General features: G+C 47.0%; 1 protein-coding gene across 1 annotated transcript in view; it reads right to left on the bottom strand.

Annotated features, from left to right (window-relative positions):
- The window catches only part of ITGB3BP (integrin subunit beta 3 binding protein), a 33,612-nt gene continuing 20,936 nt past the window's right edge, over window positions 1-12,676 (bottom strand). The window contains exons 6-9 of the mRNA XM_075424313.1: window positions 12,179-12,272; window positions 10,340-10,399; window positions 2,842-2,895; window positions 1-1,528 (exon numbers count right to left, since the gene is read on the bottom strand). Of these exons, the coding sequence (XP_075280428.1) occupies window positions 2,843-2,895; window positions 10,340-10,399; window positions 12,179-12,272 (207 nt within the window). The 3' untranslated portion in view covers window positions 1-1,528; window position 2,842. The remainder of the gene's footprint in view (window positions 1,529-2,841; window positions 2,896-10,339; window positions 10,400-12,178; window positions 12,273-12,676) is intronic.

Genomic DNA, 12,676 nt, shown 5'->3' with positions numbered 1-12,676 from the left:
CCCCATGGTGTCCGTTACTGCTGCAACGCATTGTGCATCACCACCTTTACTGTTATTTTCTGTAAAAGTTTTATTTTGTTCTAAGCCCACACAGAACAGCCTGGTTTAGATGTGTACCGTTCATTTACAGACTTGTCAGATCAATAATTATTTAATTTCCACCTACAGAGGTTAAAATCGCGTTATATAAACTATTGCTTCTGTTATACAACGCATCAGCGGGTCACTCTTCTGCATACAACAACAAACCAACAGCACAGAAAGCTTAAAGGAGAAGGGTGTAGAAATTAAAAAAGAGTAACTGACACAATTCCCTTCAAACAATCGCTAACATTGTTCCCCATCAGACTGCACAGGTATTAAAGTGCAAAAACATCTTTATTAATTAAAAACTCCCAAAGCTGGAGTGCGTATGTGTTTCAGCACCCACTGGAACGCATTTATCATTTTGGTTCTCAGAATTTTGGTTGTAAAAATCCATTTATCTGTTCGAGTAACAGTGGTTTGCAGTGGTAGAAAAGACATGCACTTGTGTGTGCGTTTATGTTGAGGTTTCTGGGGAAAAAAATCATTCAGCCTGAGCCTAACTCAGCGACCGGAGCTGCTGGGTGGTCACTGCACTGGACAGGGGGTTTGAGGAGAACAAAAAAGAGAAGAAACAGTTCTGGAACACCTCTCCCCACAGATCATTAAATGCCAAAACTGAACTAAAAGACTGATCTACAAAGCAGATGTTATTGGAGCCATGGGTCTGAACACAGTGGGCTTGAAGCCACTGCCTTTACACAGCGTGTCTTGGGGTGACTTCAGGGGAAGCGTCGCCATAGATGGCCGACGCGTCCCGAATGGTGGCAGCCAGACAGGGACAGCGTTCTTGGTAAATGACCTAAACACGTCAGCATGCAGAGTAGGTCCTCGCACAGCTGGGCTTCCTCCAGCTTTTGAGCCCGGTCATCGGCAGAAAAAGTTTTACATTTTTAGGCACGCTGCCGCAAAACTGAATGGATTTGTTTAAATCGTGTTTTACTGGCGTTTGGGGGCTGAGGCGCTGCGTAAGTGAGCGTGCAGGCACATCCCCCGGCGGGAAGCGGCCGTTTCCCACTGGAGACCCCGCATCCAGAGTTCATCTTTTAACATCGCTTCTTCGAGGGAGGGTTATAGCGGTGCTTTTAGGTTTTTTTTAAAAAACAAGGCAGCATAATTATTACATATTTGCTATTGCAAACAGAAAATACAGAAACTACAGCCTGCAGCAGCAAACCGAAGTCAGCATTCTGCGCACACGCTCGCGTAGAAGGGCCATGCTGTATTACTGACGTTGCGCTGAGCTGGCTGTGCACATTGTGAAGTTTAAATAGATGCCAGAAATTGTATCTAGACGTGCACCTGTGCCCAGCGCAACGAGCGATCCCGAACTGGTATTTGCTGGGGAGATGATAGGCTCACAGGCATTTCTTCGCTCCTTTTAAGTACAGTCAAGCAGATGTAGAACTTTGGGTTGATGTGGAATGCATTGCTGAAATAATGCCTGCGTGGAGATAAGGAATGATTAAAATAAATAGCAATTAGCCACGAGCAGCATCGTTCCCGTGATCTGCTCGGACTCAGATGTCTGTCCCAGGGCCAGCGCCGGCCTCGCTGAGTAAAAACTACGGCCAGACCCAGCTATGTCCTCAGGCCATGCAGCACAGCAGCCGCCTCCCCTGAACTGCAGCCACGTGTGAAGATATTTTAAGGAACTGCTGTAGTTTTTATCTGTAGAAAAAGCTGAGAAATAATTGCTAACGGATCATTTTGCTATCACAACTCTGTCTTTTACACAATAAGAAAGCAAAGGGCTTTACAGTGTTGGTCACACTTCGGACAGGAGAACCAGAAAATGCAGCTGTGTCTTTTTTTTCTGTACATAAGGTGCAAAACTAACATTCACCGACCAGACCGCACTAGTTGATATCAGGGGCATGCGTGCACTCTGAGCTAACTTCACACTGAAGCTTTGTAGTTCTCAGCACGAGTTTACGTCCAGCCAGTAAGCCAGCGTAAGACTTAAACTGATCTTTGTACCACAGGACGGTCACTCTGCGTTCTGCAGGACTCAGAAATTACGCTGCATGGTGAAAATGAGCTGCTAAACAGGGTTTTGGGAATTAAGGAGCAAAATGCGTATGTCTGAGCTCAGCCCTGCACTAACTCGGTTCTACACCTTGTGCAATGAGATCTACTTTTCCACCTTCCTCAGTTACAAGAGCTAGTAACTTTCCAAGAGAGATGTTCTCACACTACCCAGGGAATTGATGCAATCTGCAGCCAGTCTCATCCTCAGAGATGTCTCTGTCTGGTGAGACTTTACGCAGCGTAAGAGCAACATGTTTTGCCACACGTGGGTACCACCAGATGAGAGATGAGGCCAGTCACCAACTGGGCTTTTCCTTCCCACACTGGAGCAAAGACAAGTGCCCAAAGGGGGAGGGATGTAAAAGAACACAGCACTCGTCTCGGGGTCAGCGCACTGGTTTACGCTTTCCGCTCTGGGGTGCCGGGGAAGCTGACGGGGTGGAGGCATCAGCAGCAAGGCCACGCGCAGAGACAGAGCGCGAGATGCTCCTGGGGAAGGACGTGGCTGGAAGCGGGCTGCCGCCGCCACCGCTGCCGGAGTCGTTTTACTTCACAAACCAGTAACCAGAAATAACCACGTGCAGAGGAACAACTGGTTTCGCATCAAGCTGTCGGGGTCCTGCCTGCAGGCCCACGTCGTGCATCACGCTGCGAATGTTCCAGAACGCAGCGCCTCGGCCCTCCTGGACGGCGGGAAGGCACGCGGCGCAGCGCGGGGCTACTCACCTCAGCCAAGGAGCGACTTCAGGAACGCGGAGCTGCTCCCGGTCTGAACGTGCTCTGGGGAGGAGGAGACGGGTTTTGATAAACGGGACAATGGCGTTACTACAGAATTTATTATGGAAATCCCCACGCAACTGTGAGTTCAGTAAGTTACTGCCGTGGTGAACAGAACCCCTTTTAGTTCCAGCAGTTACTGGGTCTCGGCAGTAATTCAGGAGATTGTCTTAATGACTTGTGAGCGTATGCACACGCGCTACCTCGTTACCAATGACGACAAAGCAGAACAGAATGGGTTAGGAGTAGAAGCTGGTCCTTCGTTTTTGCCATTAATGACAAGAAGTAAAAATCCTTAAGGACCAATTCAGCAGATCCATCAGAATCTGGGCAGGGACGAGATCCTGCATGAGAGGAACAACCATCCCGAGTCCTCTCAGGGGCCGACAAAACAGGAGGCAACCGCACCCGAGCCCTGAGCCCACGGAGGGCAGGGTGACGGGAATTCACAATTACTCGCTTTATGTTCAACCTACTGAGAACAAAACAGATATTTCTGGCGGGTGACAGCTAAAAAGACTCCTACTGCGAGGGAAGGGGCTACACGTAAACCCGCCGGAGAGAGGCATCAACGCCTCGGGAGACGCGGGGAGGGGTGGTGGCAGGTTCTCCCCTCAGCCAGCACGCTGCCATTCCTCGGGTGTCGCAGGCCGCAGGAGACCCCACCGTGCGTCCAGCATCAGGAGAGAGACCTGCCTGCAGAGCTGACCTCGGGAGCCGGCAACGCCACCGGGGCTGGCCCAGGCCGAGCCAGAAGTTCTGTCCCCAGCAAGCTCTCCTACTCCAGAAAAAAAGCACCCAATTCAGCTTTGCCTCAGGTACAGTTTTTCAGCATTACACCTATAAACGCTGTTTTTTTCACACAAATGATCACCAAAACCCTACCACTAGCTATTGCTTAAAATAGGAAACTGTCCAGTCTTGTAGGACGAGTAACAGAAAAGGACTGAGGTTTAATGACACGTCGCTGTCCTAATTCAGTCCCACGAACCCGTTAATCACCGACTGCAGCATTCGAAGAACCCACGCACGCCAAAGCGACCATGCCAAGATCTGCACTTCACTCCGAGAAGCTGTCTTCAAAAACGTAAGCCGCCCAGCTTCACGTAAAACATCACCAACTCAGCTCTCTTTCCAAACATCTGCTGCGGTGGCACATTTTGACACAATATCCCTACTTATAGTAATATTTAGACAGATGGCATTAGGATTTACATATTCCAATAATTGAATACTATGATTTACTACTCGTACACGCCAAAAACTTACAATGCTTGTTGTGGCCTCTTTGTTGGAGGTTTTTTTTTTATATATATATGAGCTAATGTAGATAATGAGTTACTCTCAAAAAACCCCAACAAAACAGGCAAAACGCCCCCAACAACCCTTCCCTCTCCTGGTATTTTTACATGCAGAATTCCCAAGGAAGTTCAGCTACGCAAAAGCAAAGAGAACATCAGCAGAACTTCTAGATGGAGCTCTGCCGTGAGCAGGGCGGCTGGGAAAGGAGGGCACCGCTCGCCGCCAGCGTTCGGGGCCTGCCCCGGGTAAGGCAGCGGCTGGGGGGGCTCCAGGGCAGAACCGTCCCAAGTTTCTCTTCCCCTCCTGACTCCACTGCCATTCCTTCCCAAGTTCGACTGCTCTAAAACACTTGCAGATCTACAAAGCGGAGAGGAAAAAAATGTTCACCTGTCAGGTGATATAAAACCAATCTTCTACTAAATGTGCCAGAATAATTTTTCTCCACCTCAACCACAGTTAAAACCTTCGGTCTATTCATTACTGTCTTTTTATAGTATTTTTATTTAATAAAACCTATTAAGACTACCATACAAATCTCTTTACTTATGCTTTTATCTTTTAACTGATCAATTTTTATATTGCTGACATCCCTTCTTCGCCATTTGCTCATTTAAAAATTCATAGTATATGAGCTATGTCTCTGGAGGAAACGTCTATAAAATTTGTTACAGCTGGCAAATGTGTATGAGTCAGTGATAGCACATGACTAAATGCTTCACAGAAAATAAAATTTGTTTCTGTAGTAAGCAGAACTGTTTAAATGTTATTTATTTTTATGTTTCAAAGAAAATATATTGTGAAGTGCTGCATTGATTTAATACGCAACAATGTCTGTGTACACGCTGTACACGGAAAATTTATGAAACCTTTGCACAACTCCTTTAATTGAATTTTCCAAATCTCTCACCACACACAAATAATCAATATCTTCTGCAGAGAAAACCAGTCAGAATTATTACCGTCTTTCTTTTCAATTTTGTTGTCATCAGCACATACAGAGCACCTGGATATTTGTAATGTCTGGATAGCAAGTTATTTACACCTCTTAAACATATAATTGCTACTAAGTGAGTCCAAACTAATGTTTCTTTTCTTTTTTATTTAAAATAATTATATTCATGGGAGAAAGCGGTATTTATTCTCACGCGGGAGTTGCTACATGTAGCCGTTGAAAGAACTACAATTCTTTTTAATTTTTCATTAAGCTTAATACTCTAAAGTCTAGATCCACTAGAATTAAAAATTAATAGCTATTGCATCTGTAAAAAGGTACAGAGCAAAACAGAGTATAAACACAAGTGTGAAATTAATGAGCAAATGTGGCCGACACCTAAATATAAAACGCAGGTTGACAGTGCCGTGTGTGCATACGGCCGAGGCCTACAGTCGTACGTCTCACACGCATTTCTCTATCTGCCACCCAAGTTAATAGCTTAATATTTCATCTACATAGCCGCAGATGCTAAATCACGGGAGAGGGCTGCAACGCGCCCCCTTCCCTCCATCCCAACGCCGATCACGCCAGCGGCCTCAGGCGCCTGACGCCTCAGGCTGCGTTTCACCGCACGCTCTCCCGGCGCGGGGACGTTCCGATGGACCCAAACCTGCGGGGAGAGCGCGCAGCGTCGGGGGTCGGATGGAAATCACAGAATCACAGAATGGTCAGGGTTGGAAGGGCCCTCTGTGGGTCACCCAGTCCAACGCCCTGCCGAAGCTGGGTCACCCAGAGCCAGCTGCACAGCACCGCGTCCAGGCGGGTCTGGAATATCTCCAGAGAAGGAGACTCCACAATCTCCCTGGGCAGCCTGTGCCAGGGCTCCGTCACCCTCAGAGTGAAGAAGTTCTTCCTCATGTTCAGACGGAACTTCCTCTGCTCCAGTTTGTGCCCAGAAAACCGCCCGCCAGCTCCCGCGCCTGTCGGTAGTGCGCCTTCGGCAGACGGGATGACTCCCTTGACCTAGGAAAACTGCTAGCGCTGCGGATTTTGAGTGTGGTAGAGGACTGTAAAGGGCTTTGCGTGGCTGGGGCGATCTCGCAGTTAGTTTTGACTGTTGGTGCAGGGGGGCAGAACGATTTCCCCGGGTCTCCTCTCACAAGAACTCACGAGTACACAGCTGAGCTGCACCAAGTCCTTGTGCGCACATGCACACTCGCACGTTCAGCACTTCACCAGTTCTCACACGGTTTCGCTTAGTGCAGCCCTGTTTACAAGTGTTCACACTGAGGTGTAACTTAAAATCCGCCCTGCGATTAACTTTTCCCCACCTCTACTTGCAGAAGAGCCTTGTGAGCAGCAGCACAGATGGATCTTCCGCACAGACGAGCAGATGAAGGAGGCCAGGCTCCCTCCCGCACCACGCAGACCAAGCTCTGACCCCTCGGAGCTGTCTCACCAGTGCCACAGAACGTCACACTGCCCCGCTCCTGGTCCCAGGGTTCTCCGTCCTGCAGCGAAGGCAGGTGTGTGCTCCGCACCGCAGCGGCGTCACCGACCGGGTCTGGCCCACGCAGCCTCGGGCGCACAGGCTGTCTGGTACTACGCTGACCGAATACCACACTTAAAGCGTATTTTTGGACTTTCAGAAAACATTCATTCTTAATTCAATTTCTGTCTTAGTTTCACAGCCTTTCTGAGTAAGGCCAAGAGGGCAACACGTGTCTTGGCTGGATGCAGGACTTCAGCGAGAGAGTACTGACGACCGGCACCTCTCTGCCAAGCACCACCTGGGGACATTAGCCCAGAGCAGACATTTCTGACGCGTGGCAGACACCAAACCTGGCCTTCAGGGTGAAGTTAAGAACTAACGTAAGCATATCGTTTGCAAACACGAGCTCTGAATCTCCATCTAATAATAGTCTGCTTGAAAAAAAGTCCTTCAATGTCATCTTTGTTGCTTTTAGAGATGATGTACATGACAAAAAGGCTGCTGAGAGATCTCAAACTTTGGCTGGAAGGAAGCCTAGGATTCAACTGAAAGGACCTCGGTAGAACTAAGGAACTGCCGTTTGTGTCGGCATCAGCAGCTTTTGCCAAACAGATTAACAACGTGGAAGAACTGGACTTCACCAAAGCCTCTCTCAATCACAAATGAAAAGGAGCAGGGCTTGCCCAGACTAGAGCACATGGTTCATCCTTACCGGCAGCTCCTGTCCCGGTCCCTAAGAAAGAGGCCTACAGGCTTGTTCAATAAAAAGGCCTTTCCCGACACCGAGGTCCAGCCCCTATCCATATCATCACCTCCCTGCACAGCGAGCATTTGCTGTGAGCAAAGGCAATCGTGGTATTGGTTCCATTTGCCCTCGAGGAATGGAAATGCTGGAAGGAAACTCACTTTCTGAAGAAATTTACTCGTTTCATTCAGTTCACGTAATAAATTTCTGCTTAGCCAGTTCACAAGTCTTACTCTTCCCAGAAAAGCTGTAATAACATTTTTTCCCTGCAAGTGGATACAAAGTTGGGCTGAGAAAAAAACCCTATGTTTTCAGGTTAGGGTTTTTACAGCCAGAGATACGATCATGAAAATATAGGCCTGAAGTCTGACGTATTCCCCTTTCCCCCAGAGGATCCCGAAGGAGGAGGAGGAGCAAGGACAGGTGGGAGACAGACATCCCAGTATGTCTAAAGGTCAACAAGTGTATGCTACTGGATTTGAGAACGAGGTAGAAATATATTGTAAACTTGATTTACCCCCACTCCCAGCAACCCACCAGCAGCCCAGGCCCAAGCTGTTTACTTGCCAGTACACAAAGACCCAACACAAACTGACACCAGTTGGGATAAATGGCAGAATATTGTATTATCTGTTTCGAGAGGGAACTCTGCTCATTAAGGAGGCATCCATATTCAGCAGCCTTTCTGAAACGGGATTTTATGTTTCGCCATATATACACGGTTTTCAAAAAACCGAATAGGTGAGTGGGAACTCAGTATGACTTGGTCCCTAATCTCTCCAGCTTTGCTCTCCTTAGTAATTTCAGTTAAATTAAAACCCACCCCGTTAACCCTGATCCAGCCTCTTGGAAAGCCACCGCTGCTGCTGCAAAGGGTGCAAACTTCAGTTGCTTGTGTTAAAAACGATACAGGAGTTCGGAGTGGTTAGAACTGCGCTTAACAGGGGTGATGGTGTTCGCCCAGGGGCTCAGCAGGATGGACACCACCACAGGAAAGAAAGTGGTTTTTACTCCAGTACAAGATACAGTCTGAGAACAGTTTTCCTTAACACTGCAAGTATGTGATCTTCTGTAACACTCTCTTGTTTCTTACGGAGTCATGGACAGGATTTGTGCCAATGTTTTTCTGTTTGGTAAGCGAAGTATTAGTATAATTTGTAACAACTAGCTTAAGAAGCTTTCCTGCTTAGAATGGTATCTTCACTCCTTGAAACGCTGAACCTATTAAATTTTCCTTTAAATCTACCTATTGCAACCTGCACATTTATCGACAACACGCACAGAGCGTGTTCTGGACTGCAACATACCGGCCAGATTTCATCTCTTGGCAGTCGCGTTACAGTTTGCTTACATTCTATTCAAAAACATTTTGTTTACTGTAAATGCGAGTCATGGGCAAACAATGCTGCCATTTTTTAAGCTGGTTACACAAAATGATATACTGAGTTCTACATAATGCTGCCCATTGAGCAAGGAATGTTTTGTATTAAGTTGTTTTAAGCAGAGGTTGTTTATGTAAAGTAAATCAATTTCATGCCTCGCCATGTGATGATAATGTGACATTCCGTCTGTACCAAGCCACAGAGCAGTCATAAGTTTTAAGTCTTGAGCATAACTGATTAAAAATAATTGTGAAAAACCACATCCAGAACTAAAAGGCAAAGCAAAACTTCTTCAAACGCTTTTATCACTGACTTCTTTGCCTCTCCTACTACTGTATTTTGAAGGCTGTAAAATCGACTTTATTCTTTATCAAAGCAAAATTGACATTCAAACTTCATCCGAAGTGGGCAACTTCAACTCATTAATGCTATTTTCCATCCTACTTTCACAAAATATCTCATTTCTCACCTAACAAGACTGGATACATGCTTAGCGTTCAGGGCTAGTTTCTCGAGCAAAGATGGAACTATAAATGTATATCCTGGTGACCGTTAAAAAGCAGTGCACAAAGGAAGCAATGACTGTTTAAATCTGCAACGGCCCATGGCATTCCCCATTATCAGTGCCAGGCAGGGGCTGCGATCACTTCAACAGAAGGACACAGGGAGCTGTAAATCAGAAACAGCAGATTGCACAAATCAGCCCAATTCCTTAAAAAGTGATGTCACTCCTTTTCATTTTGTTGCAATCTGCTGGAGCTGAGGAAACTTAAGTTTGATCAATTTTCCTTCCTTGAACAGAATTCCCCACAGCAGAAATAATTTAGGCCCGTGGAAGAACAAGCAGAACCAAAAGCGAAGGGGCTGCCTGTGATGCGCAGCAGTCCCGCTGGCTGGGGCAGCCGGCAGCTGGAGCCGTAGGGATGCCATCACCGATTCTGACCCTGGTTTTGCTCTATTTTAAGACAGAATGCGTGAAGACAACAGAAATATCAGAGGTTGATTTTACTGGGGATGAGAGTCAAAAATAAATCATGCGTGTATCCGCCCGCCACCTTCCCAGCTAGACCAGGCACGAAGGTGGCTATGTGGGCCACGCTGTGTTCAACGCCACTAACCTCCAATATTTTCACAGCACTAGTTATGAAGAAACCTAATAGTTGGGATTTCACAGTCCCCTGGAGTGTGCTAAAGACCTCACAACACACATAAGGTGAAAGCGGTACGCTGCTTGGCTTGTACGCTGAAAATGGAGGGGGAGGAAGAACAAGGATCACTGGTACACGGGAAAGGCACGTAACCCCTCTGGGACCTGACTGCGCTTATTTCCAGACCACGCCTCAAAGGGAAGACCACTAATGATTTCTTCTCCTTGCACACTTTCATGGAGAAATACCCAATACAATGAAAACAGCAGAAAAGATGAAATTTGTATGTGAGTAGTGGAAAAGTTTTTGGAAGAGGCACATTTGATTATCGTCATTTTGACATGCCAAAGGTTACCCAACTTATTTCAAGTGGGAAGCACTGAGAGGGAATCAAGAGGAATCATCAAACCATCTGTTACACCGGAGTTACAAAAAGTTTCCTACCTCGGGCAGGAAGTTTTCCATGGCTTCTTTTGAACAGCTGCAGTTCTTCTGCTTCACTCACTAGTGAAAAAATACATCTGAGATCAATAAATGTTGCCCCAGAGATTTCAAAGAAAATAATTTCTATGCTGCCTTCTTCACTTTCAAAGCATTGGGATTTTTCTTCAAGTGATGACAAAAACCCCACTCACCTATGTAATTGTGCTCAAAAAAACTGACAAAACAATCTTCAAAACTACCATAATTTTGAGCAGTTGTGCTTACAAGTCCCATGCCACATTTTGTTCCCATTTTTGTCTTCTAGCGCTGACACGGTGCTTTGTTCTTAACTCAGAGATGGGGGGAAAAGCCATTCCTTCCCATTTTGGAGGCAGCAAGCAGCTAACAGAAAGAGTGGACGCAACAGAAGGTGTCAACAGCGGGCCTGACGTCTCACTTGGGCAGGCTCACTGCCCTATCCACAGCGTAGGGCAGCAATGTAAACACAGACTGTTTTCAGAAAACTTCATTTTGTGTATGAAAGCGTCTGGTTATTTGCATCACAGTGGGATCTAGCACAGCGTATACACATGCAAAATGAAAACTGAATGAGCATTGGAATACAAGTCGGGAGAGGAATTTAACCAACGGTAGCTGCGGGATTGTGCGCTGCATGAATTCCACTGCCGGGGCGCATGCACCGAATGCTTTAGAAGAGCCACAGCCTCTAGGGTAAGAAAAATTCTCTGGCACCTGGGGCTTTACTGCCCACCTGCTCCCCGCTGCAAAGCAGCAGTCCCAGCCACCCCAGGTTTTGCTCTCCCGTAGCTAGTTCCAGTGGCTTTGCACTCCAGCAGAAAACAGAGCAACCAGGCAGGCCGCAGAATGACGTATACTGGAAAACGTCACACTTGCCGCAGGTTAAGAAACTGTTTTATCACCTTTGCGTGCTTGTCTGGAGACTGGACACAGGGACTATGTGCATGCATATATGATTTATATTCCCTGGTCAGCTGGAAACTAGATTATCAGACGTCGGTATGGAAAGTCTAGAAGAATGATGTTACATACGAGGAGAAGCAGTGGCTTAGACACACACCTGTACCACAGACACGCTATGCGGGTGCAGAAAAAAGGTGTTGCTGTTGTGAAAACAAACGAACAACCTGCCCCGAGGCATAAAGACTGGGGGCCCTGGGGTGCCTACAGCTACCCTTCACGCCTTGAAAGGAATGACCCTGGTAAGGGAGATCTTTATTTCTTCTCCCTGAAAGCCAACAGCTTTTTTTTTTCCTGCAATTATCCATAATGCAAGTTTTTTGCATCAGAGTATTTCCCCATCACATGCTCCCCTTCTGAGAAGGGCAGTACAAACGCACTTCTCACTGCTGAGGATTTGCGTGTCCCGAGAGCCTCCGACCTGGAGAAAGGACAAAGAGTTTCCTAAAAACGGACACGTACAAATGAAAAGCTTTGGCTTTCTGGGTTCCTTCGGAGAAGTCTTACAGATGTGCCAGCTGCAAAGCGCCCTTCTCCCCAACACAACAAGCATCTGGTGCGTCCATCATTTCAAGACGCATGAATAGCGACTTTTAAAGCCTGCAAACCTACATTCAGCCTAATCCTCCTACCAGGCAAACAAACAAAACGACTTCCTTGCAGCAAGAGAAGAAAGGCAACGCAATCACAGTGCAAACGCTCAGCCCAATCACTAGCCAACTACCCACTAAGTAGCTAACTGTTTACATCAGAAAAGGTGTTGCTCTTGGGAGCTCTCCCCGCCCCCACCCCGGCCCTTCCCTGCCCTGGGAAAACGCGAAACCGTTCCAAAGGGATAAAGAGGATTGGAAATCTGCCTACTCAGCATTCGGCTCTTCTGCACCTCCGCGCCCAGGAGGCGAGGCGAGGCCGAGGCACCGAGAAGGTTTTCAAGCTCTTTACTGCCCTCCAAAGCCTGGAAAAAAAAGAGAATTCAAGACAGTGTTATACCTCCTTCCCAAACTACTTACTCACACATCTACAACTTATGAAAAACATCTGAAAGAAAGAACTTTTGGAATTTTTCATCAGCTATAAACGACGCGTGAGACGCCACCGCAGAGCAAGCCAAGGGGAGGAGGAGTCTAAGGGCGCAGGAAAACACGCTACGTTGGAAAACGGCACTCAGGTGCCTTGTAAAGGGTTACTCAAAAATCTCCTCCGATTTACGCTTCATTCGTAAGTCTTCAGCTGTTTAACCAGATTAACACTTGATCCCCAGAAAAGCAATCTTGGCACGTGTACAAGCTTGCTATAATATGTCAGGAAAATGGAAATCCGCAAGCGTTCAAGGTTCCATTGCACACGCTCCGCGGCATC

Source organism: Opisthocomus hoazin, chromosome 6 (assembly GCF_030867145.1).
Source record: "Opisthocomus hoazin isolate bOpiHoa1 chromosome 6, bOpiHoa1.hap1, whole genome shotgun sequence".
Classification (NCBI taxonomy): Eukaryota; Metazoa; Chordata; class Aves; order Opisthocomiformes; family Opisthocomidae; genus Opisthocomus; species Opisthocomus hoazin.
Note: the sequence above shows the minus strand (reverse complement) of the source record. Positions and strands in the feature narration are given on the sequence as shown.